The 23,685-nt window shown below is 39.0% G+C and overlaps 1 protein-coding gene across 2 annotated transcripts in view; it reads left to right on the top strand.

Annotated features, from left to right (window-relative positions):
* Positions 1-23,685, top strand: part of ATRN (attractin) — a 113,626-nt gene that overhangs the window by 77,623 nt on the left and 12,318 nt on the right. For both annotated transcript variants that reach the window (XM_084887674.1, XM_084887673.1), the window contains exons 22-25: positions 914-1,008; positions 3,818-3,896; positions 4,192-4,349; positions 19,852-19,913. In XM_084887674.1, the coding sequence (XP_084743800.1) occupies positions 914-1,008; positions 3,818-3,896; positions 4,192-4,349; positions 19,852-19,913 (394 nt within the window). The remainder of the gene's footprint in view (positions 1-913; positions 1,009-3,817; positions 3,897-4,191; positions 4,350-19,851; positions 19,914-23,685) is intronic.

Here is a 23,685-nt window from a genome sequence, read left to right as displayed (position 1 = left end):
GCCGCGGTGGCTTGCCTTGGCCCTCACAGCCCCAGCTTCATCCGGAAGGTTGTTCGGCTGTCTGGTATAATTAGCATATTACACTTTTATTATTATAAAATGGCCAATAAGCACATGAAAAAATGAGTAACATTAGATATTTGGAATATATGTATTAAAACCACAGTGAGATATACTCCTAGAATGACTAGACTCAAAAGCCAATTCTGTGGATTAAGAGAAGACAACTGGAATCTCACATCTGCTCCTACATTCATGAGAAAAACTTGGCCTCACCAGACAGAGTTAGAAAATGGAGTGTTTTAATTACCTTTTTACATAATTATGGATATTATGCTTTGATACTGTACCAAAACTAGACAGCTGGCCATTTTTTAAAGGGTAGTTACGATGTGGAACCTGAAACCATATCAGTGAATTTTTTGTAATAGGGTACATTTATAATCTATTATCTGGAAAAATAAAAGCCAATACCAAGTTTCAGCAATGACATAAAGAAACTTATACATTCTTTGTGGGAATGTGAAATAGTATAGCCACTTTGGAAAACCATATGGCAGTTTCTTAAACAGTAAAAAATAAAATTGCCAACAACTCCCCATTTGTAACATTATATGCTTAAATACGGCCTAGCTTGTAATAAATAGATGTTCAATTAATATTTGTAGGTGGGTTAGGTTGGAGCTTAAAATCTCAACCAGGATAATGGTATAAGGAGCGTTTGTGGGTATATCCAAACAAAATGATACTATGATACTGCCCTTGATTTCCTTTGAAAAACCCCCAATTCCCAGGTATAAGTGAGCCAAAAGTGCTTTCCTGGTATTGAATATTTATGAGGTAATCAAGGTGTGTTTCTAGAGACCTGTTTTGTTTTTCTTCAACTTTTAAATACATGTCTTTCTTATCATAGATACTCTTCTTATTGACTATCAGTTCACCTTTAGCCTGTCCCAAGAGGATGACCGCTATTACACAGCCATCAATTTTGTGGCTACACCTGATGAAGTAAGATTTAAAAGTCTTCTTATTCTCCTCCTCTTCCTCTTTTTTTTCTTTTCTTTTTTTTTCTTTCTTTGTCATTATGGCTAGAAGCACTGCCTTAGCAGTGGTCTCCAGAGTGGAGCACATAGGATGATGTCTAGAGGTACAAGGAAGAAATGTTAGATCTACATTTTATCTCCTTTTCACCTAAAAGGTAGGAATGGTTTTAAGATTTACCAGTATTGGATATTCAGACTAAAACATTGACTCCACACATACTTGGTTGCCCATCAGCCCATTGCATCCCTGTACAGAAAAGGAGAAGAGACTGCAAGGGAAACTCCCCCATCAGAGGGGCAGATGGCAAAGCCCAGATTTACTCTCTCAAAGTAGATCAGAGGCTTAAAAGTGCTCACCAAGAAACTGCAGATTGAAACCAGTGGGTGCAAGGGAAGTGGCTGAGGTGACACTTCTCATAGAATAAGTTGTTAGCCTTATTCAGGCGGAGATAAAAACAGCAAAGGTTAGTTATTCCCAATAAGAAGTTAGCCAGAAATAATTGAAATTATTAAGATGTCTATTTGAAATGTGGATTTATACCTACTAACATTAATGATGCTCCCCATCTTGCCATAAGGTATTTTCTAGTGGTAGAAAGGTGCCAACACAGCATGACATTTAAAAGTGAAGCATCTAGACCGTGAAGACACATCTGCCCAATTTCTTCAATGAAATATAAAGTCATTCATTACCCACTCCAATACATAATGCAATTTTTCTAAACTTGATGATAAATTATTTAGGAGCCTCCTTAGGAGTTTCTTATTTCTCATCAGTGTACTTTAAGTGAAAATATTTTGTGGGAAAACTGTGTAGGCATATCATTTCAGGGGCTGTGTTAAGTGGAATTTTGAAGAAAAGATTTTAGGATAAGGTTATAGCAAAAGGACCAAATATGAAATTTATTTACTAAACTTATTCATAAGCAAGTGATTGAAGCACTTAGTCTTTCAGGATATAATTGATGTTGTTAATTTTATCCTATCTAATAAAGAGGGAATATGCTAATTGACCATCACACCCTCACAAAAGATGGCGGTGCCCATAGCCAATAAGGAGGGAATATGTTAATTAACTGCCTCAGCCCCCCAGTTGCTCAGGGCAGTCGCGGGGTGCAGGCAAGCCTCAGATAGCAGTTGCTTAGCCACTCAGAGCTGCCTGAGGCTCAGGTAACCAGGGCCGGCTGAGGCTTGTGCTGCCGACAGTGGCAGCAGCAGAGGTGTGATGGGGCTGTTGTCTTCCCCTGATCACCGGGTTGTCTCCCGGACTGTGAGAGGGGGCAGGCTGGGCTGAGTGATCCCCCCTTCATGGCCTCTAGTTTTAAATAAACATTGTAGGCTCTTGGTAATACTTTTTAGCAACGTGGGCAGTGATCATGAAAGCCTTTGGACCTCTCTGAGGTTCCCTGTTTACCTTATGAATATTTAATAGAGGTATCCAGTGTGTATCTTCTTTCTTTTAAAAAAGCACTAGGTTCCAAATTTATTGATCTTCTTTTGGAATAAGTAATTGTTAGTAGTGTGCTGCCAACAAATATTAAAATTAAACATTTGAGCTGTCCCTTCAAGGGGAAGGTGAGGTTATGTTAATAAGTGAGAAGATAACTGCTTTGTGAGAGAAACATCTGGTTTGGAGATTCCACTTTGAAAACGTTTCCATTGAAGTTTTGTCCTGTAGAAACTATTAAAACAACACCCTTAAAAATCTTAATTTTCTGAAGGACTTGTATACATGCATATAAGTACAACCAATGGACACAAAACTCTGGGGAGGGAGGGTATGTATGGGCAATGTTAAAATATGTACACAGATAATAATTTAATAAAAAATGTTTTAAAAAAATCTTAATTTTCTAATGTTTTGTGATATTACAAAATAAAGAATTTCATCAGGATTGGATCCATTTGTAAGATGTAAAACTACAACATTTGATTTATTTGCAAAAATAATTCTTTGACACCAAATAATTTTTGTCAAATGTCAGTAAAAGAAAAATTAGTATTAAAATTTACCCAGCATGGCCAACAGTATACTTCTCCCAGTTGCCGGAACACAATTTTCACAGATATCTAAAACCAATTCTCACAGTCACTAAAACCAAAAATCAAAATAAGTTAAACTAGCTCTTCAACTTGCTATATCTCTAAGTGGTAAACAAGATTTTCAAAGTCAATAAAATACATTTAGTCATCTTTCTTTATTTGAAATAATATTTTTAGAGAAAAATGTTATTCAAATTATGAATGAATACCATCAAATTATTTTTTTATTTAGTTTATTTCAGCTTTGTTTGCTTTTTTAAAAACCATTTCCATTTTGGAAAACTTTAAATTGTATATAATCTATTAGTTCAGAAGTATATCGACTAAATTTATAAATACATTTAAAGTGGGACCCTTGATCAAGTGTTTTACATCCAGACGTTTGGAAACGACTGCCCAGAGGTTTCTTAGGAGGCTGATTTCCCTAACATATGACACAGGTGTAAGTCATTGTGCTTTGGCTGTTTTTTTAAAGATATAATTTTCATGGAGTTAGGCATTTGATAAATCATTCAATTTCATGTATTTTTATGGGAGAGAAATCAAATGTATATGGGGTATATTATATTGGTTAGAAATTTTACTAATCTATAAATGTCAGTTTCTGTTAAGTTGTAAAATATCTGCTTTGTAATTAAGAAAGGTAAAAATAATAAAATTTAATGATTGCATTATTTTAAAATCTGGAAACTGTTCTAATTACTTTTCTAATTATCTGTACTTCTCACCAGCAAAACAGGGATTTGGACATGTTCATCAATGCTTCCAAAAACTTCAATCTCAACATCACCTGGGCTGCCAGTTTCTCAGGTAAAAAACTTACCTAGTGAAAACCTTCTGATTGAAGATAATAGATAATAACTTCTTACTGGCTGTGTGACCTGAACCAAGTTATTTAGTTTCTCTGAACCTTAGTTTCCTGATCTGTAAATGAGGATAATAGAGTTATTGTTAGGATTAAATGAAATTGAGCTCTTAAAAGGCTGTTCCTGGGTCAGCCTGGGACATAGTATTTAGTAAATGCTAACTATTATCCTTATTAGTAATAAAGGTAAATTCTGCCCCCCAAAAAGTTTCTTCTGTTTTATTCTTTTCTTTCTAATAGCTGGAACCCAGTCTGGAGAAGAGATGCCTGTTGTTTCGAAAACCAACATTAAGGAGTACAAAGATAGCTTTTCTAATGAGAAGTTTGATTTTCGCAACCACCAAAATATCACTTTCTTTGTTTATGTCAGTAATTTCACGTGGCCAATCAAAATTCAGGTAAGATGTGCTTTTTGGTTTAATCTGCAGACGTGGTGAACTCTCTTTATTAAAAACTAAATTCACTAATTTGGAACTTGCAGTAATCAACCTGTATAGTATTGCTTTGCCTCTATAAATCTATAGCAAAGGAGTGCTGAGCACATGAATACCATAGAAGATTGTGGTGGAGATGGTATAAATCCTCATGAAGGAAAGTTGTCAACACGTCTGAAATAGGGTGGCATGTAACAAATTTGATAATTATAACTGTATAATTTCTTCATTTAGCACTGGCCATGTAAAAGTTTGTAGAGCTACATAAAGAGCTTCAATTCTGGAATGAATAAGATGAATATAAAGGCACTATAAGTTCACATTAAAGAGCCTAGGCCTTACAGCCAAACAGACGTGGTTTTGAGTCCTAGCTTGCTCCTGTACAATTCAGGTAGCCTTTCCACAGCTCAGATTTTTATACTTGTGATGTGAAAGGATTCATGTCACCTACTGCAGCCACTGCTGTTATCCATCTGCTCATTTTCTCAGTTTCCAGACTAGTGAACTCCCCGTTTTCCAAGATCCATGGTCCAGTTTGTGCTTTTTATAATTGTCCTTGAGGAAGACCTTAATACTTTTTGCTTTTACCCCTTTTGGGTAAATATGGAATTTAGGGATGGGTGGATTCTCAGGGACTGGTTCACTTTTAGCCATAGGAGCATGGTCACTGGACTAGGGTTGTGGCTGTTTGCTGAATTTCAGAAGCATGGTCAACTGAAGCAAGTTGTCACAGTTCAATTAGGATGGGTTTGCAATCTAATTCTGGTAGTTGTATGTTCATGCCTCAGGGCTGTGACTAAAGAACAATCCTTTCCATTCTGAAAGGTGGAGGATAGGCTCTGTGTTGTATTTTTTCTCACCACCCTGTTTAAATGGTCTACAAGTTCACCCTCTAACTGGCTTCTCCCTTTGCTCTGGCACAGTCTGCTTCCCTCCTCAGCCAGCCTTCTTGTAAGCATTGACCACATTCCCTCTTTCTGTTTTCTCTTATTCATTCATTCATCAGCCAAAAACAGTCTGCCTTCTCCCCTCATCACTTCCTGAAACTGCCCTGTCTTAGTGAACAATAGTGACTAAATTCTCCTGTCCCCTCTCCTTCGTAGAATGACTTGAGTTACTGTCTTCCTTGCTTTTCTGGTTCTTTCTTTCTCTGATTCTCTGGCAAGTCTTTTTAGGGAATCCTCTTCTTTAATTGGATTGTCTGTGATTCAGATTGGTTCTCTTCTGTTTTCATCCCAGTTTCTTTGGATAATTCCATCCCATTTATAGGTACTTCTTCTATACTGGTGATTCTCAGTGTTCTATCTTCAGCCCAGCCTATACTTGAGTTCCAGACCAGTAAGTACTTTTGGTTGCTGCTTAGACATCTCTACCTGGACATTCACAAGCTCTCTGCACTTCAGCACATAGTCATTTTGTGACCTTAGTCCCAAACCCTGTGCTTCCTTTGTCAGTGAATGGCAAGCATCACAGATTCACTGTTTTGCATAAGCCATGTCCTGGGAAGTCATTTGCATTCCTAAGATAAACCTGACTTGGGCATGATGTGTCATTTTCTTTCTTTAAGCATTGCTGTATTCAGTTTGCTAATGTTTTGGTTAGAACATTTTATCTATTTCATGAGTCAGATAATTTTCCCTTCTTGTCCTTGTTATTGTTTTTATATCAGGATTAAATTAACCTTTAATAATCGTGGAGTTTTCTTTCTCATTTCTGAAAAAGATTATATAAGATTAAATTACATGAAGCTTAAAAGGGGGACATCTATAATACTTTATACAATAAAGATAAAATTTAAAATATTGTCATGATAAAAAAAAATTACATGAATCTTGAATACTTGATAGATGTCCTTTAAAGTCATTTGATTCTGGTGTTTTATATGTGGAGATTTTCTTTTTTTTTTTTAATCCTCAGATGAGGATATTTTTTCCATTGTTTTTCAGAGAGAGTGGAAGGGAGGGAGAGAGGGAGAAACATTGATGTGAGAGAGAGACATTGATTGCCTCCTGCACATGCCCCGACAGGAGGCCAGGAGGAAACCAAAACCCACGTATATGCCCTTGACCTAGAACAAACCTGCAACCCTTCAGTGCATGAGCTAATGTTCTAACCCTCAAAACACCGGCCAGGGCTATGTGGAGATTTTTTTAACTACTGATTCAACTTTTTTAATAGCTATAGGATATTTTGGATATTCTTTTTTTGTTTGAGAAACTTAAGGTAATTTTTTATTTCTTATATTTTTCGAATGTATTGACACAAAGTTATTCACACTGTCCTTTTATCTAACCTTTGCATCATCTGTCCTTAAGTATACTGAATCATACACTTAAAAACAGTTAAATGGTAAATTTTATCTTATATATATTTTACCCCAACAAAAATAGTTTTAGCCGAAACTGATTTGGCTCAGTGGATAGAACATCAGCCTACAGACTGAAAGGTCCCAGGTTCGATTCCGGTCAAGGGCATGTACCTTAGTTGTGGGCACATCCCCAGTAGGAGGTGTGCAGGAGGCATCTGATTGATGTTTCTAACTTTCTATCTCTCTCCCTTCCTCTCTGTAAAAACTCAATAAGATATATATTTTAAAAAATAGTTTTAAAAATTACAACAATGCCCTAATCAGTTTTGCTCAGTAGACAGAGTATCGGCCTGCGGACCAAAGGGTCCTGAGTTTGATTCCAGTCAAAGACACATACCTTTGTTGCAGGCTCCTCTACCGCCCAGGCTCTGGTCAGGGCTCATGCAGGAGGCAACCAATGGATGTGTTTCTCTCACATCAGTGTTTCTCTCTGTCTTTCCCTCTCTCTCCCACTCTTTGTAAAAATCAATGGAAAAATATCCTTGGATGATGATTAGATAAATAAATAAGTAAAAATAAAAATCACAGGATTTTTTTTTTTTGTAAATATGAACAAGCTTATTCTAAAATTTATATGAAAAGACAAAAATTCTAGAATAGCTATAACAGTTTTGAGAAAGAGGAATAAAGTGGAGGAATCACTATATGCAATGTTAAAGCTTACTATTTAGCTAGAGTAACCAAAACATTGGGTTACTGCAGGAGGATAGACACAGATCACGCAATAGAATGAACATGGAATAGAATTCTGAAGCCTGAAATAGATCCACATAAATATGCCCAACTGTTCTTTGACAAAAATGCAAAGACAATTCAGTGGAGGAAGGATTGCCTTTTTAATAAGTAGTGCTGGAACAGTTGAACAATCATAGGCAAAAAAATGAACTTTAACATAAACCTCACAACTCTCTTACATAAAAATTAACTCAATATGGATTAACAGATTTAATTGTAAACAAAACTATAAAACTTTTAGTAGAAAATCTTCACATCTTAAGGCTAGCAAAAGGTTTTTAGACTTGACAACAAAAACATGACCCCTAAAAGGAAAAGTTGATAAATTGGACATCAAAACAAAAAGGTTTTCTTCTGTGAAAGAATCTGTTAAGGGGATGAATCATACTGGGAAAAAATATTTTCAAGCTGTAGTTCCAACAAAGCATTTATATCTGGAATATAAGGATAATTCTCACCTGGGCTGGTGTGACTTAGTTGGAGTGTCTGTCATCCCATATACCAGAAGATTGCAAGTTCGATTCCCATTGAGAGTACATATCAAGATTTTGGGTTTGATCCCTGGTTGGAGCATGTAATCAGTGAGCATGTCTTGGGTGAGAATTAAAAAAAAAAAAAAAAAAAAAAAAAAAAAAAAAAAAAAAGAGCAAATAATTCTTCAAAATTCATTTAAAAACAAACACATCATTTAGAAGATGGACAAAAGACATAAAGAAGCATTTCACCAAAAAAAGATGTACATATCCTATATAATAAAAGGCTAATATACAAATTGACCAAACAGCGAAACAACCGGTCGCTGTGATGCACAATGACCACCAGAGGGCAGACACTCAACACAGGAGCTGCCTGTGTCTTTGTGCTCCCACAGGGGGAGCACTGCTCAGCCAAAAGCCGGCTCACGGCAGTGCTAAGGATGTCCAACTGGAGCAGCCTAAACCCGCAGTAGACATCACCCAAGGGCTCCCTGACTGCAAGAGGGCATCGTGACTGTAGTGTCATATAATCACATGAAAAGATGTTCAGCATCAAAAGCTATTAAATGCAAAGTAAAACCATAATGAGATATCACTGTGCACCTATCAAAATGGCTAAAATTGAAAATAATAATACCAAATGCTAGAGAGGTTGCCAAGAAATTGGATCATGTTTACATTACAAAGTGAGATGGTACAGCCACTCTAGAAAATAGTCTGGCATCTTGTAAAACTAAACTTGCTCTTATTGTACAAATGCCCAGCGTTTGCATTCCTGGGCATTTATCCAAGAGAAATGAAAATTAGTTTTAAAAAACATGTTTTTATTGATTTCAGAGAGGAAGGGAAAGGGAGAGAGAGATAGAAACATCAATGATGAGAGAAAATCATTAATAGGCTACCTCCTGCACTCCCCGCATTGGGGATCGAACCCACAACGCAGGCATGTGCCCTAACTGGGAATTGAACCATGACCTCCTGGTTCATAGGTCGACACACAATCACTGAGCCATGCTGGCACACATACATCTGTGCACCAACATTTATAGCACCTATTTGGCAGTATTTAGCATCTTCATTCATAACAGCCCTAAACTGGAAACAAGCCAGGTATTATTTGGCAGGTGAATGGATAAGTAAATTGTGCTACCTTCATATCATGGAATAATACTCAGCAATAAAAAGAAATAAGCTATTGATACAAGTTGGATAAATTGCAAGAAAATTTTGCTGATTGTGGGGGGAAATTAGAAATTGGCATTCTGCATTATTTTATTTCTGTAACATTTGAAAATAAAAATTTTATACCCAAAGCAGATATGATTTACTGAGGCTTCACCTTTCTCTGACTCTGACCTCTAGATCCTATTTTTTTAAAATATATTTTGTTGATTTTGTACAGAGAGGAAGGGAGAGAGATAGAGTTAGAAACATCTATGAGAGTCATTGATCAGCTGCCTCTTGCACACCCCCTACTGGGGATATGCCCGCAACCAAGGTACATGCCCTTGACTGGAATCGAACCCGGGACCTTTCAGTCCCCAAGCCGACGCTCTATCCATTGAGCCAAACCGGTTTCAGCTCTAGATCCTATTTTAAAAGGGGTCATATGATTAGGTCAGATCCTCCACACTCTAGAGGAGGGTGTACATACTAACATAGTGGGAATCTTGAGGGTCAACCAGGGGTTTAGGTAACTTGTCTGACCCCAAAGAGGTTGAGCTCTAGGCTCCTGCCAGTACAATTTCAGTTTGGTAGCATTTTCTAGCAGTATCAAATTATAGATCATATACCTTTGTAAAATACTTGATTTGAGCTCTAGTAAATATTATTTATTGACTTGTTTTTTAAGTTGAGATTGTTTTCATAATGGCATACCTCATGATATTCTGAATCCAGTTGAACTTCAGATTTTGTTCTTCAGCGTATAGCTGAAGAAATAATTAATATTTTTAAGAATCTTGGTGAGAATCTTGACTTAGTGCTGCTGACGTTTTTCCCACTTGGAAAGAGGGCTCTGTGCACATAAACAGGCTTTTGTGCTGGAGATAGCCGAGCTGTTGCCAATACGGAGTTCTAGTTTTTTTCCTTCCCATGCCCTGTTGCTCCACCCTCTGAAAGTCACTGAAATGGTTTTAGAGCATTTCCTTCTAGAGGGATCTCTTCCTCACACTTACTTTTAAAAAGTACGAATTTTAAGTTTAAGAAAGAGATGTCGATTTTCTGCCTGATTTTTTTGTGCTTTTACCTGGGTTGGATTACTCACTTGAGTAAGAGCCCTTTATGAAAGCTGCATTCAGGAGCACTTTTGAAAATAAACGATGGCATGCTCACAACTTAGTTTGCCAAGCTTTCCTTGAAAAGCAGGTAAGTTCTATTGAAAATGTGTCTTTTTGTTCTCTGGTGTTTGCAAACAGTGTGACTAGACTTGTAGCATTGCGTGTTCTCAGTGTCTTCACACGACTGGTTCTCTGCACTTGGGACTGTATCTGAATGTGTGCTGGGCGGAGGGCTAAGCTTGTGTGTTCCTAGGCAGATGCAGGCATGTTCTCAACAAAGGGATCTATATGTTTCTTTATTGCTCTGTTTTCCTCATAGCCTCCGCTCTTCTAGATGTAGCTATCAATAGCTCTTAAACCCAAAAACATGCATGCACACTTAGAGACTGTACAGATTCAGTTAAAGTGTGGAGAACCAGGATGTCTAAATGGCGCAGTAGTGTAGGCCATTCAGTTAAATTTCAGTATGGCTTTCAGTGCAACCAAAATAACTTTTCTGTCTTTCTCATTTTTTAAAGCAAAGTAACTGAGGAAATCTAATTCTGTACTCGGAAATTCATGTAAACATTGGTGCTTTCAAAATGGTAATGCTAAACTCAAGTTCCTTCACTCTGAACTGATCCCAGGATTCTTTTCCATAATTAGGAACAGATCAAAACCTATAACTGCTAGCTGAGGGAATTTGAAACTAACTATAAAAGTCTTTGTAGATGCAGTTTAAAAAACACCTCCCCAGACTGAAAGGGCCTGTGTGTAGCTGGGTGGAGGGTATGTTGGGGCTGGTTGTGCCTGTTTTCTGGTCAGCTGCTCCTGTGGATGAGCGCCCCTCCCTCAGCCCTGCTTTCTGAATGTGATCCTGGGTGTTCTCCCCAGTGGGCAGGACTCGGCCAGCTCAGCCAGGATCATCATTTGGGAGGATAGGTATTCAAGACAGAGAACGGACAGACAGACGTGCGAGGGGGGAAGGTGCGTAGAGAAGCTGGGATTCTAGCTTGTTACTGGCTCTGCAACAGAGGTTGTTATTGTAATGTGGAACTAATATTAAAGCCCTCTCCATGCTACTTTATGTAAGAGGCTAGTGTTCACAAGTGAAGGCAACACAGAATTTGTATTGAGAGCCAGGCATTCATTTAGATTTTAGAGTTATGTTTATGGGTGCTAGCAGGATTGCTATACCGAGCAAAGGATGTATGCAACTTTTATTGACTAGGATATACTTTTTTTAGTAAACGCTTTATTGAGATATAATTTACATACCATCCAATTCACCCATTTAAAGTGCACAATGTAGTGTTTTTTAACATTTCACAAAATTGTGCAACTATGACCATATCAATTTTAGAATATTTTCAGCACCTGAAAAAAGAAATCACATACCCATTAGTAGTCATTTCCCATTTCTCCCTCCCCTTCCCCCCACCCCCAGCCCCCCAGCCCTTCCCCAGCCTCTGAAACCACCAGTCTACTTTTTGTCTCTATGGATTTGCCTATTCTGGACATTTCATATAAATTGAATCACATAATATGTGGTCCTTTGTGACTGGCTTCTTCATTTAGCTCAGTGGTTTCAAGGTTCATCCATTTTTAGTATGTCTCAGTACTTCATTTCTTTTTAAAATTGAATAATGTTCCATTGTGTGAATATACTACATTTTTTTATCCGTTCATCTGTTGATGGATACTTGGGTTGTTTCCACTCTTTGAATATTATGAATAGTGTCAGATAGGCTTCTAATGTTTGTAGTAATTGTGTGATAATGATGCCGATGTATATACAAATCACCTGGTGTTAGATATCTGTGCCTTAAGGGTTTTAAGAATTACAAAGTTATGAAATAATTTGAAACTAGACTACATAAAATGTAAGTCTTTCCTTGCTTCAAGTGGCATTCAAGGCTCTTGTAATACCTTGTGGTTTTTATCATGATCATTACTTATTCTTTTTTCTTGAAAGTCTCCTCTCTTTTGCTTTTCATCTGTGACTTTGGCTGTTTCTTCTGAGCTTTTCAATGACATTGTTCCCTTGGGTTTCCTCTGGACCCTTCTCCCTGGACAGTCTCATCCACATCATCTGTGAACATCATCTATACCTAAAATGGATAAATCCCCAGCTCTAGCAGACCTCTGTTGTGCTCTCCATAGCCAGGACCCACTAGGCTTCCTTTAACATCCACGTACTCAGCAGACTTTCTGGCTCAAAGCGGCAGCCATGGATGGGTAGCAGGAGCTATGTCAGGCACCGTGCTCCTGGGGGGTGGGGAAGGGAGTGAGTGTTCTGTGTCGCCTGAGTCTGAGTGAAGAGCAGCAACATCAGAGCTGAGTCTTGAACCTGGGGTCAGGCAGTGAGTGGGGAAAGGACATGTCAAATCACTTTCAAGAACTACAGGAGTTTAGCACAACTGAAGTTATGGTCGTCCTATGAGCAAACTCTGGAGGGCTAGGCAGAGGCTGTCATGGAGAGACTGGAGGTTTCTGCTGAGGGGTTTGAACTGTAGTCTGAAAACCACGGTGTGTGTGTGGGAGGGGGAGAGGGGGCGTGTGGAAGGTCAATAAAATGCTTTAAGCTAAAAAGTGACAAAGATCAGTGTTTTTGAAAGGCCCCTCTGGCAATAGTTTGAAGAATAGATTGGAATGAGCTAGGCCGGAGTTGTGGTTTGCAGGTATAATTCTTGTTTAAAAACCCAGGGCAAGGTTCCGCTGATGACCCATAGACATTCTCCATGGCAGTTTTCTTCTTTTATCTGCGCCTCCACAACCTAGACTTGTCTGGTTTCCACTACACAAAAATTCCCTTAAGGGCAAGGACACTGTTTTATACTTCCGAACCCTCAGTTTATAGCACAGTGTTAATCAGTTGTAGATACTCCATAAATATTGCTAGATGGATGCATAGTTGTGAGTTACAAGAGACTTAGGCTTGGTATCAGAACTTTCTCTTTCTTTACAACTTTCATAACTTCTTTAAAGATCCTCTGACAGCTTTGTCTGATGTTGTTAGAGTGATTGCTGACCTCTGCTAAAGAACTGGGTTGGAGACCAAGAATTTGTCATCCCAGGCTCCACAGTGTGACGTTAGATGACCGAATTGTTTTAGGTTGAAATTTTGTCAAAAGAGTTGAGAGGCAGGAGCAAAGGGAAGGATGAAGACACAAACATTCCTGATTTTAGAGAGGGTAGTTAGGAAATACTATCATATTGAAATACTTAAGAATGAAATGAGCCTGGCAACGTAGCTCAGTGTTTGAGCGTCGACCTATGAACCAGGAAGTCATGATTCAATTCCCGGTCAGGGCATATGCCCGGGTTGCAGGCTTGATCCCCAATAAAAGGGCATGCAGGAGGCAGCTAATCAATGATTCTCACATTGATGTTTCTATCTTTTTCTCCCTCTACCTTCCTCTCTGAAATCAATAAAAAAAAAAATATATATATATTTTAAATGAAATGCTAGGAAGTCTGGGATTAGCTTCAAAATAATATGATCACCAGGAAAGTGGGTAGAGTATGGATGAAACATGATTGGCCGTGAGCTGGTCATTATTAAATTGGGTTATAGCCCTAGCCCTAGCCCGTTTGGCTCAATGGATAGAACGTAATCCTGTGGACTGAAGGGTCCCAGGTTCGATTCCGGTCAAGGGCATGTACACTGATAGCAGGCACATACCCAGTGGGAGGTGTGCAGGAAGCAGCTGATCAATGTTTCTCTCTCATTGATGTTTCTAACTCTTTATCCCTCTTCCTTCCTTTCTGTAAAAAAAATCAATAAAAAATATATATATTTTTTTAAAAAGCTGGGTTATGAACACATTAGATTCATTACACTATTCTCTCTACGTTTTTATAACATTTAAAAATTTCCATAATAAAAAAGTGGAAAAAGATAATGCAAGTGATAGAACAAGAAATAAAGATACAAGTATATTATTTACCTTCCTAAAGGTAGCTACAGGAATGTGCCTCAGCTGGGATAGGTCTCAGAACTGACCTTCTGCTTTGCTTTACAGGAAGCACACAGCATTGCACTGGGAAGGTTTTACCATTTATCGGCCACTGGGAAGGTTTTGCCATTTATCCTAATTAGCCTGGCCAGTGTAGCTCAGTGGTTAAGCATTGACCCATGAACCAGGAGATAAGGGTTCAGTTCCCGGTCAGAGCACATGCCAGGGTTGCAGGCTTGATCCCAAGTAGGGGGTGTATAAGAGGCAGCCGATCAATGATTCTCTCTCATCTATCTCTCTCGCTCTCTCTTCCTCTCTGAAATAAATTTAAAAAGAAAAAAATCCTAATTAAAGGTGGGGACCTCTGGAGAGAATACTTAAGAAGAGGGGAGGATGCCGAAGCCGGTGTGGCTCAGTGGATAGAGCGTCGGCCTGCGGACTCAGGGGTCCTGGGTTCGATTCCGGTCAAGGGCATGTACTTTGGTTGCGGGCACATCCCCAGTGGCGGGTGTGCAGGAAGCAGCTGATTGGTGACTCTCTTTCATCGGTGTTTCTAGCTCTCTATCCTTCTCCCTTCCTCTCTGTAAAAAATCAATAAAATAAAAAATAAATAAACAAAAAAAAATAAACAAAAAAAAAAAAAGAGGGGAGGAGAGCAGGAACCATTGCTTTGTATCATTTACCCTTTAGTACTTGTTGATACTTCAGTAAAGTGTGTGTCATTCTTAATGTTTTCTAAATTGTTAATTAGCATGATAAAATGGAATAGGAATTTTGGAGAGGTGAAAGGAATGGCTGAGGAAGGAAATTTGGGAAAGAAAGCACAGAGCAGTATTGAGGTGGGAGGTTGGGAGTGGACAGATGGTGAGTGTTAGCTTGTATGTCAGGAATGAGTGGCTCGGTGGTATTCACCAGCCTGGGGCTCTGGCCAGAGCTTGGGTATACAGTTTTTGTGCCAGCACAAACCAGCATTAGGTGGGTGGTGTGTGAGGCCAGGTAATGAGCACTGGGATCCAGTCCAGGGCCTGTGGTCTCAACATAGAGTTTCATATAGAACTTTGGGGTTTATTTGTTTGTTTGTGTTTTTTAAAGAAAGCTATTTTGTATCACAGCAAAACTCCAAGAGCTGGCAGCACTAGACCAGGTTAGAATATGCTCAGCCAGTGGTCACAGAATCTTCCATCCTCAGCACATCTGAGGCCTGAGTGGAAAGCTGTTTGTAGACAGGACTGAGTTCTTATAGGAGAAACAGTCCTTTCCTGGCTTCCAGCCTTGCAGTGACCAGAACTATGTGGCAAGATTGGCATGGTGAAGCCAGGAGCCTATATGGCAGGCATGTCCACTTCAGCACTTTTGGATCCTAATGTGAGACCTTCAGCATCTGCAGAGGTTGACCTCTTGGTGGACGAGCAGCAGAGGGGCTGTAGTCTTGGTGGGCTCCCAAACCAGGTAGAGCTGAGCCCTGGAGGAGCTGCTGGCCTCAAGGCCTTGGAGCCGCCCACAGAGTTTCTGCTGGGTACACACAGACTTGGGTTTTCTCAGAGCCTGACGGGTGCTGCTTCAGAGTCAAGATTGCATCGCCTCACAGGGCGTCCAGCTGTCCTTTCCCATCCTCTCCCTGACTCACATGCTCAAACAATGAAGATCATTCCTGTGAAGATAAAAGATTAGAGGCCTTTTCCGGTTTTTTTCAATCCTTGTGTATTTAAAGGTGGTCTTTCCCTACTCATTTAATATTTACTCACATGCTCATTCACTTAAGTTTTTGTGAGTACTTGCTTTATAAATTGTACCTAATAGATGTAAAATGTTTTGTTTTGTTTTGTTTTAAAAGAAGAGGTAGTGGAGTATAGGAAAGGTCTTATTTTTCGAGTATGCTGGGGCTCAGCCTCTACCTACCATAGTTTATAAATTCATTTTCAGCTTGTGTTCACAGAGCTCCATTCCCTTCGCTCAGTGATGTGCAGAAACCTCAGGGCTTAACAGACCAGAGATCTGGGGAAGGACCTCTGATCTATACTCACTTACTGCTCCCAGCGCTCTAGCCCATGGCCATGAGGTTTATCTGAAGGCAGCCGTCCTCACTCCCATGTGTGTGACAGACAGGCTTGGACACAGAATAAGCACTGATGCTCCAGAGCTCCCAGGCCCACCAGGCAGTCACCCCACATTCCTTTATACCCTATATTCCTTGGCACTTTCAAAACTCTAAAACATCCTCTTCATTCCCTCCATTTCCCAGTCTCAAGGTTTGTGTCTTGCCTCTTTTTATTTCAAAGTACTATCCTTTCTTCCTCTACCCTCATCCTTCCCCTCACTCCTACCCTGGGAAAGATCCAAGTTATTTTCTTTTGGGACCAAACCTTTCAAGTAAAAATGTTAATTTTTTTTTTCATTGCAACTAACTAAATTGTCCAGGGGAAGGAATGAGGGAAGATATTTTAAAAATATTTCAATTTCCTGAAGTGTGGCCTCTGAACACCAGCATCGTAATTACCTGGGAAGCTTAAAGCTACAGAAGTAGGAATAGGGTCAGGGGTTCAGACTTTGTGGCAAGCTCTCCAGAGTTTGAGAACCCTCTCTAGTTCTTAGGATGCAAAGGTCCATCTGCTTTAGTGTGGGAGGTGGGAAATTACCTTGATTTTCTCCTACAAGAATTAAAAAGTCAGATATTGAGATCTTTGTAGACAGAAGAATACAGGAATCATCTTTTCCAGGTTATCTCTATATACACAGGTAACATGTGATTTCCCCCAGCCTTTAAAAGAAGTGGATTAAGTGTTGGAGAGAATGTAAAGAATAGAGCCATTTCCCAGTGGATGATGGGATGGCTGAATAAGAAGGGAGGACACTCTAGTGACAGGAAGATCAAGTGAAGTAATACAGCCATTTGAAATCACTTGTTTGGCTGACACACAAAATTAGTGCTTAGCAGGGCAGATCCTCCTTATCCTACCCCAAGTCCTAAGGCTAGCTGGGCTTCAGAGTTTTGTTTTTAGAATTTATTTAACACACACTGAGCACCCCTCCCCCCTCCTGCAAGCACATCTTAATCAAACATGTCACTGAAAATTGAGTCAGCAGCAGGTGTGTAAATGTACAGGGACATAAATTCTAGATGTCCTGAAGTATGGAGAGTGATACCTACTATTTAGAAAGGGAGAATAATGACATTGGGAGCTTAATTGACTCAGAGACATTGAAGCATACAACAGACTGACAAATTTTAGAGGGAAGGGGAGGGCAGAAAGAGGTTAACCAAAGAACTTAGAAGCATATGTGCATAACCCATGGACAGACAATAGTATGTTGAAGGCCTGGGAAGGGGGTGGAATCGGTATAGAGGGGGCCCATGGGGGGGAAAGGAGAGACATCTATAATACTTTCAACAATAAAGACTTAAAGAATAAAAGCTTCTAATAAAAGATAAATTGTAATGAGATTTTCTTCTCTGAATTAAGTAGATTTTATTATAAAAATTCTCATTTTTAGTATTAGAAAAGTCCATAAACACATTTAAACATTTTTTAAATATATTTTGTTGGTTTTAAACAGAGAAGAAGGGAGAGAGATAGAAAGCTAGAAACATCGATGAGAAACATCGACCAGCTGCCTCCTGTACACCCACCACTGGGGATGTGCCCGCAACCAGTGTACATTCCCATGACCGGAATCGAACCCGGGACCCCTCAGTCCACAGGCTGATGCTCTATCTACTGAGCCAAACCGGTTTCGGCACATTTAAAAATTTTTATAATAATCATAAAAAAGAATCTGATAGCATCTTGAAAAATAGAACTCAAAAGTATAACTGAAAAGAGCGTTGACCTATGAACCAAGAGGTCATGATTTGATTCCCAGTCAGGGCACATGCCCAGGTTGCTGGCTCAATCCCCAGTAGGGGGAATGCAGGAAGCAGCCGATCAGTGATTCTCTGTTGTCATTGATGTTTCTATCTCTCTCTTCCTCTCTGAAATCAATAAAAATATATTGATTTTTTAAAAAATTAAATTATGGATGCAACCATGAGCCCCAGTTCTTAGAAGAAAACTCAATCATGTCTTACTGAATCATGGGGGAAGTGAGGTGATTGTTTTTCCAAATATCATATTTATTCCGCAGATATTTATTAAGCACCTCTTACATGCCAGTCTTGCTTTAGGCACTAAGATATAGTAATCAGCAACAAAGTTCCTGTGCTCTTACTGAAACCAGTGGAAAAAAAAAATCAATAAAATATATTTTAAAAAAGTAAAGAATACCGTCCAAAAGGCAAATAGAGGAAACCTCTTCTGCCTCTCTCAGTCTGGCTATTAAAGGAGTGCGAAGCACAGCCCTGGCTAGTGTGGCTCAGTTGGTTGGAGCATCATCCCTTATACTGAAAAGTGGCAGGTTTGATTCCTAATTGGGGCCGCTATGGCAGGTAACCGATTAATGTTTTTTTCTCTCCCTTCTCCTTCTATCCTCAAGAAAATCGTTTGAAAAGAGTGCAAAGCATTGAAATGCTCTTGAGCTGGGGCCTGGGCATAGCACTTTTCTTGCATTACTGCAAGATGGGAGTTGTTTCCTGACAAAGATAGGGGGTTGGGTGAGATTAGTAAAAATCATTTACTTCTTTGATTGTCATACACATTGTCTGTACTATAACACTTATTCCATTATTCAGTAATTGCTTTGTCTGTAGTATCATTTCTCTCCAAGGAAGGCTCTGTTTCCCTTAAAAAAAAAAAAAAAAAAAAAAAAAGTAAGTAGGGAATACACAATAATAGCTGGCAGGTACTACAGGTAATAATAAGGACAAGATTGTCATACTTAGTAATAAATCCTAAGGTGCACATATTTTCATATTCTAATATCTGAAATCAAGGTGAATCATACAGTTAATGATTTTAAAAGCATTTTATCATAGTTTAATTGGCAGTGTTTTTTCTTAATAGTGGTTTTGATTAACTACACTAGGAATATTTTACAGTTTTGGTATAAAGACTATTCACTGTATAATGAAATTATTTAAATTCCAACAGATGTTATGTTGATTGTCAGGTGATACTCAGTATAGTAAGATTTGAGATATTATCCTGAATTGAGTACATACTGAACACATAAATGTTGAAGAAATGAGGGGCATGAGATGAGGCTTCCCTCCACACTGTAGATCAACAATTGGAATTTGAAACAAACCAGCAGAGTATTTTGTCTGAAAGAAGGCACAATGAGGTAGCTAGCAAACTGACTTGCCTGTCATTAGTATGAGATGTCTTCAATTTCAGCCTCTAAGAACTTAGGTTTGTTGTCGTGAGCAGAGGGGCACTGGAGGAGGTTGTGGAAGCCACAGAATACAGTAAGTTAGTTCTCAATGTCATTGATGGATTCTGTAAGCAAAACAACATATAGCAAAACCATAGTCTAATTGATAGAAACAAGAGTCAAGTTCCTGTGGCATCTCATCAACGTTATAAGGACAAAATGTTATTGAAGTACCTGCTGTATTACTTTTGTGTTGGCAGTTAAACAAGAGAAGAAACTAAAGGGATGAGGCACTTTTCCTCAAGTGAAAAATATTACATTAATCTCTTGTTTAGAATTGAAAGTATGTTTTCAGCTTAACTATTGAACCAAAAGGCTGAGTTAATGGTGCAGTTTTTTAACCCACCTGTTTCTCTGTCACAGATTGCCTTCTCCCAGCACAGCAATTTTATGGACCTGGTACAGTTCTTCGTGACCTTTTTCAGGTAATTTCACTCATACAAACCATATCTGTTCTTTTGATTGAGGTACTTAATTCCATTAATTGTCAGCTCATAAAAAAGCAAATGAATAGCCAAACCGGTTTGGCTCAGTGGATAGAGCGTTGGCCTGTGGACTGAAAGGTCCCAGGTTCGATTCCGGTCAAGGGCATGTACCTTGGTTGTGGGCACATCCCCAGTAGGGGGTGTGCAAGAGGCAGCTGATCGATGATTCTCTCTCATCGATGTTTCTAACTCTCTATCCCTCTCTCTTCCTCTCTGTAAAAAAAAAAAAATCAATAGAATATATTTAAAAAATTAAAAAATAAAATAAATGAATAATCCTGAGTTTACACAACAGACCAAACTAATTGTATTTATTTCCTGAAAAGTTACATGTCAGTTATAGTAGTGTAAATTTAGTCTCATCTGATAAAATGAAAATATTTTCTTGGTATGTTCTGGCTTTTTTGAGGCAGCTTTTCATGTACTCTATACTAAAATGGAGATCATTTAGCTGTTTATATGGAGAGAATTTTGGGTTAAAACAACACTTAATGATTATTGGTGTAGTAATATATATATTTCCTCTTGTTCAAGAAATGATTCAGGTGATTATCCAGACTTTTAAAGCTAAAATTACTTGCTAAGCCCTTGGGATTTTTTTTATTTTAGTTTCTTTAATTTTATTTTTATGAAACTACTATCCTCCTATATAATAAAAGAGAAACATGTAAATTGACCATACCTTTGCTACACTCACCAGCCAATCAGGAGTGAGTATGCAAATTAACCCAACAAAGCTGGTGGGTTAATTTGCATACACAGGTGCCAGATGGAGAGCAGAGAGGGAGATCTGGCAGCTTGGAGGAGTTGGCAGAGCAGGAGAACATGGGACAGAGGCAGAGCAGGAAGGGAAAACCCACAGTGTGGGGAGCACCAGGAATTCTGGGAGTAGTAGTTCTGATAGAAACATTAATGATGAGAGAGAATCATTGGTTGGCTGCCTCCTGCATGCTCCCCACTGGGGATTGAGCCTGCAACTCAGGCACATGCTTTTTTTTTCTTTTTTTTTTTAATATATTTTATTGATTTTTTATAGAGAGGAAGGGAAAGGGATAGAGAGCTAGAAACATCGGTGAGAGAGAAACATCAATCAGCTGTCTCTTGCACACCCCCTACTGGGGATGTGCCCACAACCAATGTACATGCCCTTGACCGGAATCAAACCTGGGACCTTTCAGTCCGCAGACCTATCTATTGAGCCAAACCAGTTTTGGCAAGGCACATGCTTTTGATTGGAATCAAACCCAGGACCCTTCAGTCCACAGGCTGGACTGACATTGGCTCAATGGATTCATTGAGCCAAATCAGCTAGGACCAGTAGTCTTTTCATATTATTGGTAAATTTTTGCTTCCTCCTTCATGAGACTGGCTTGTAAATTCATTTCTCATTATATTCTTGTCAGGTGTGCTAAATTCATAAAATGAAATGCGCTGACCAATATGGGGTGGCGTGGAACAAAGGAAGGCCCTGGCCAGGAGCTGACAGCTGGGAAAGGGAGGCCCTGGCTGGCAGCCAGAGGAAGGCCCCAATTGGCCTTGATCACAGCCATGCCTAGGGACCGTCCCTGTGCATGAATTTTGTATACTGGGCCTCTAGTTGTTCTATAAGTTGCTATTTTACTTGCAGTTCTGTGGTTAACATTTCCCAGGTGGAAATTCACCTCATTTTTTCCAAAACAGCTTTTTCCATATTTTGAGTACTATATTTTATTTAAACATTCCTCTTTTGATTAACTTAGATTATCCTCAATTTTTGTTGCATATGTCTGCATTTTTCTGTGAATATTCTCTCTGAGATAGTTTTTTGTTCTATACTTACTATACCCAAACACAAAAACATTGTCAGATGGCCCCTCAGAACAGTTGCATGAATTTACATTCCTACAGCAGGAATATGATATCTCTTACTACTAATATTTCTGCCTCTCTCTCTTTTTTTTTTTTTTTTAAATATATTTTATTGATTTTTTCACAGAGAGGAAGGGAGAGAGATAGAGAGCTAGAAACGTCAATGAGAGAGAAACATCGACCAGCTGCCTCTTGCACACCCCCTACCGGGGATGTGCCCGCAACCAATGTACATGCCCTTGACCGGAATCGAACCTGGGACCTTTCAGTCCGCAGACCGACGCTCTACCACTGAGCCAAACCGGCTTCGGCTGCCTCTCTCTCTTATTACTACTACTATTTCTTAGCAACCCTGGAAATTGTCAAATTTTTAATTTTGCTAATCTGGGAGGTATCATTGGTATCTTGTTTTAATTTGGATTTCTTTAATTATGAGTGATACTTACTGATCTCTTATAGTTCTTACTTTGAATTATCTGTTCATATCCTTTGCTCACATTTCTATTGGTCTGTTTGCCTTTTTCTTACTGAACTTTAGGATTTCATTATATTTTGTGATTATTAACATGTGTGTGTCTTCAGTTGTTTGTCTTTTCTGGTATTTTTTGGCAAGCAGGTCTGTCAGTCTTTTCCTATATTTTCTTCATGAGTATTTTTATCTCTTCTTGTTTTTTTTCATGTTTAGGTCATCCTTTTTTCATCTGGAATCTATTTGGCTATAGCTTTACTTTTTTTCCAAATGGATAGCCTTCAGAAATTTGTCAATGAATCAAGGGAGTATGTTCATTACTTCAACTCCAAGGCCACACCGCCCACTAGGCTGGGTGGGAATTCACTCTCTATTTTATTTCCTTTTTCAGTGTATGCCCAGCCTAGCTCTTTGGAGTTGAGTGGGGACCCTGGACCTCTGTCCCAAATAATGCAAAGCCAGCAATATGGAATGCTGGAAATTAATGAAACTTCTTCCCATTTACAGGGAAATCTCTCCCTCCCACAGAAGGAAACTGCCCTCTCTCATGCTACCCCAGAGGATTCCAGCATTTCTTCCCACACCTGCCAACATTTTTTGTATTCTGCTTAGTGCCAGATAGCCAGGACTCACTGACATCAGCCATCTTCCACAGTTCCTCCACAGCAGGCCAAAGGATCATTCTATATTCTTGCAAATTCAGTATTTCATGAATTTTTGTCTTGTTACTTCCACCAAATTGTGAGTCCTCTAAGGCTGTTGTTCCTTCCCTTTTTGGCCATGTGAGCAGCAGGGCCTGGAAGGGTGTTTCCTTAATCTAGTTTTCTGCATTTGCCTGTCATAATCTTCAAAACACAACCTATTTGTCTACTCTGTGATGTCTTCACCTGGCACATTCACCACATAGGCCACCTCTTCTTAGACTGTTTTCTTTATAGCTGCTCCTGTTTTCATTATAGCTCTTCATCACCCTTTAATGCAGGTATTTAACAGTCTAGAGCTTAAGGGCAGACCATAAACAGGCAAGCCTATAATTTGACATGAGAGATGAACAGGGCCAATTAGAGGCCTCTCCTACAAGTTTTAAATTGAATTCTGAGAATCTTCTCTCATGAATCCCAGCCCTGGCTATACCTTAGAACCATCTAGGAAGCTTTAAAAAAAAAAAAAAAAAAAAAAAAAAAAAAAAAGGCAGCAGCAGCCTGGGCCCTTCGCCCAGAGATGCTGATTTAATTGATCTGGCATGGGACCTGATTGTTGTGATATTTAAAGGCTCTCTAGTGATTCTTATATGTTCCAGAGGCACTGAGAAACCCTGAATTAGCTGAAAGTCATGTGAATCCAGGGACTGGCAGTAGTACTCACCCACATACAAACAAAGGCATAGGAAGTCAG

The sequence above is a fragment of the Pipistrellus hanaki genome (genome assembly GCF_964339955.1).
Source record: "Pipistrellus hanaki genome assembly, chromosome: 6".
In the NCBI taxonomy this organism is placed as follows: domain Eukaryota; kingdom Metazoa; phylum Chordata; class Mammalia; order Chiroptera; family Vespertilionidae; genus Pipistrellus; species Pipistrellus hanaki.
This window is presented reverse-complemented; position numbering and strand designations above follow the sequence as displayed.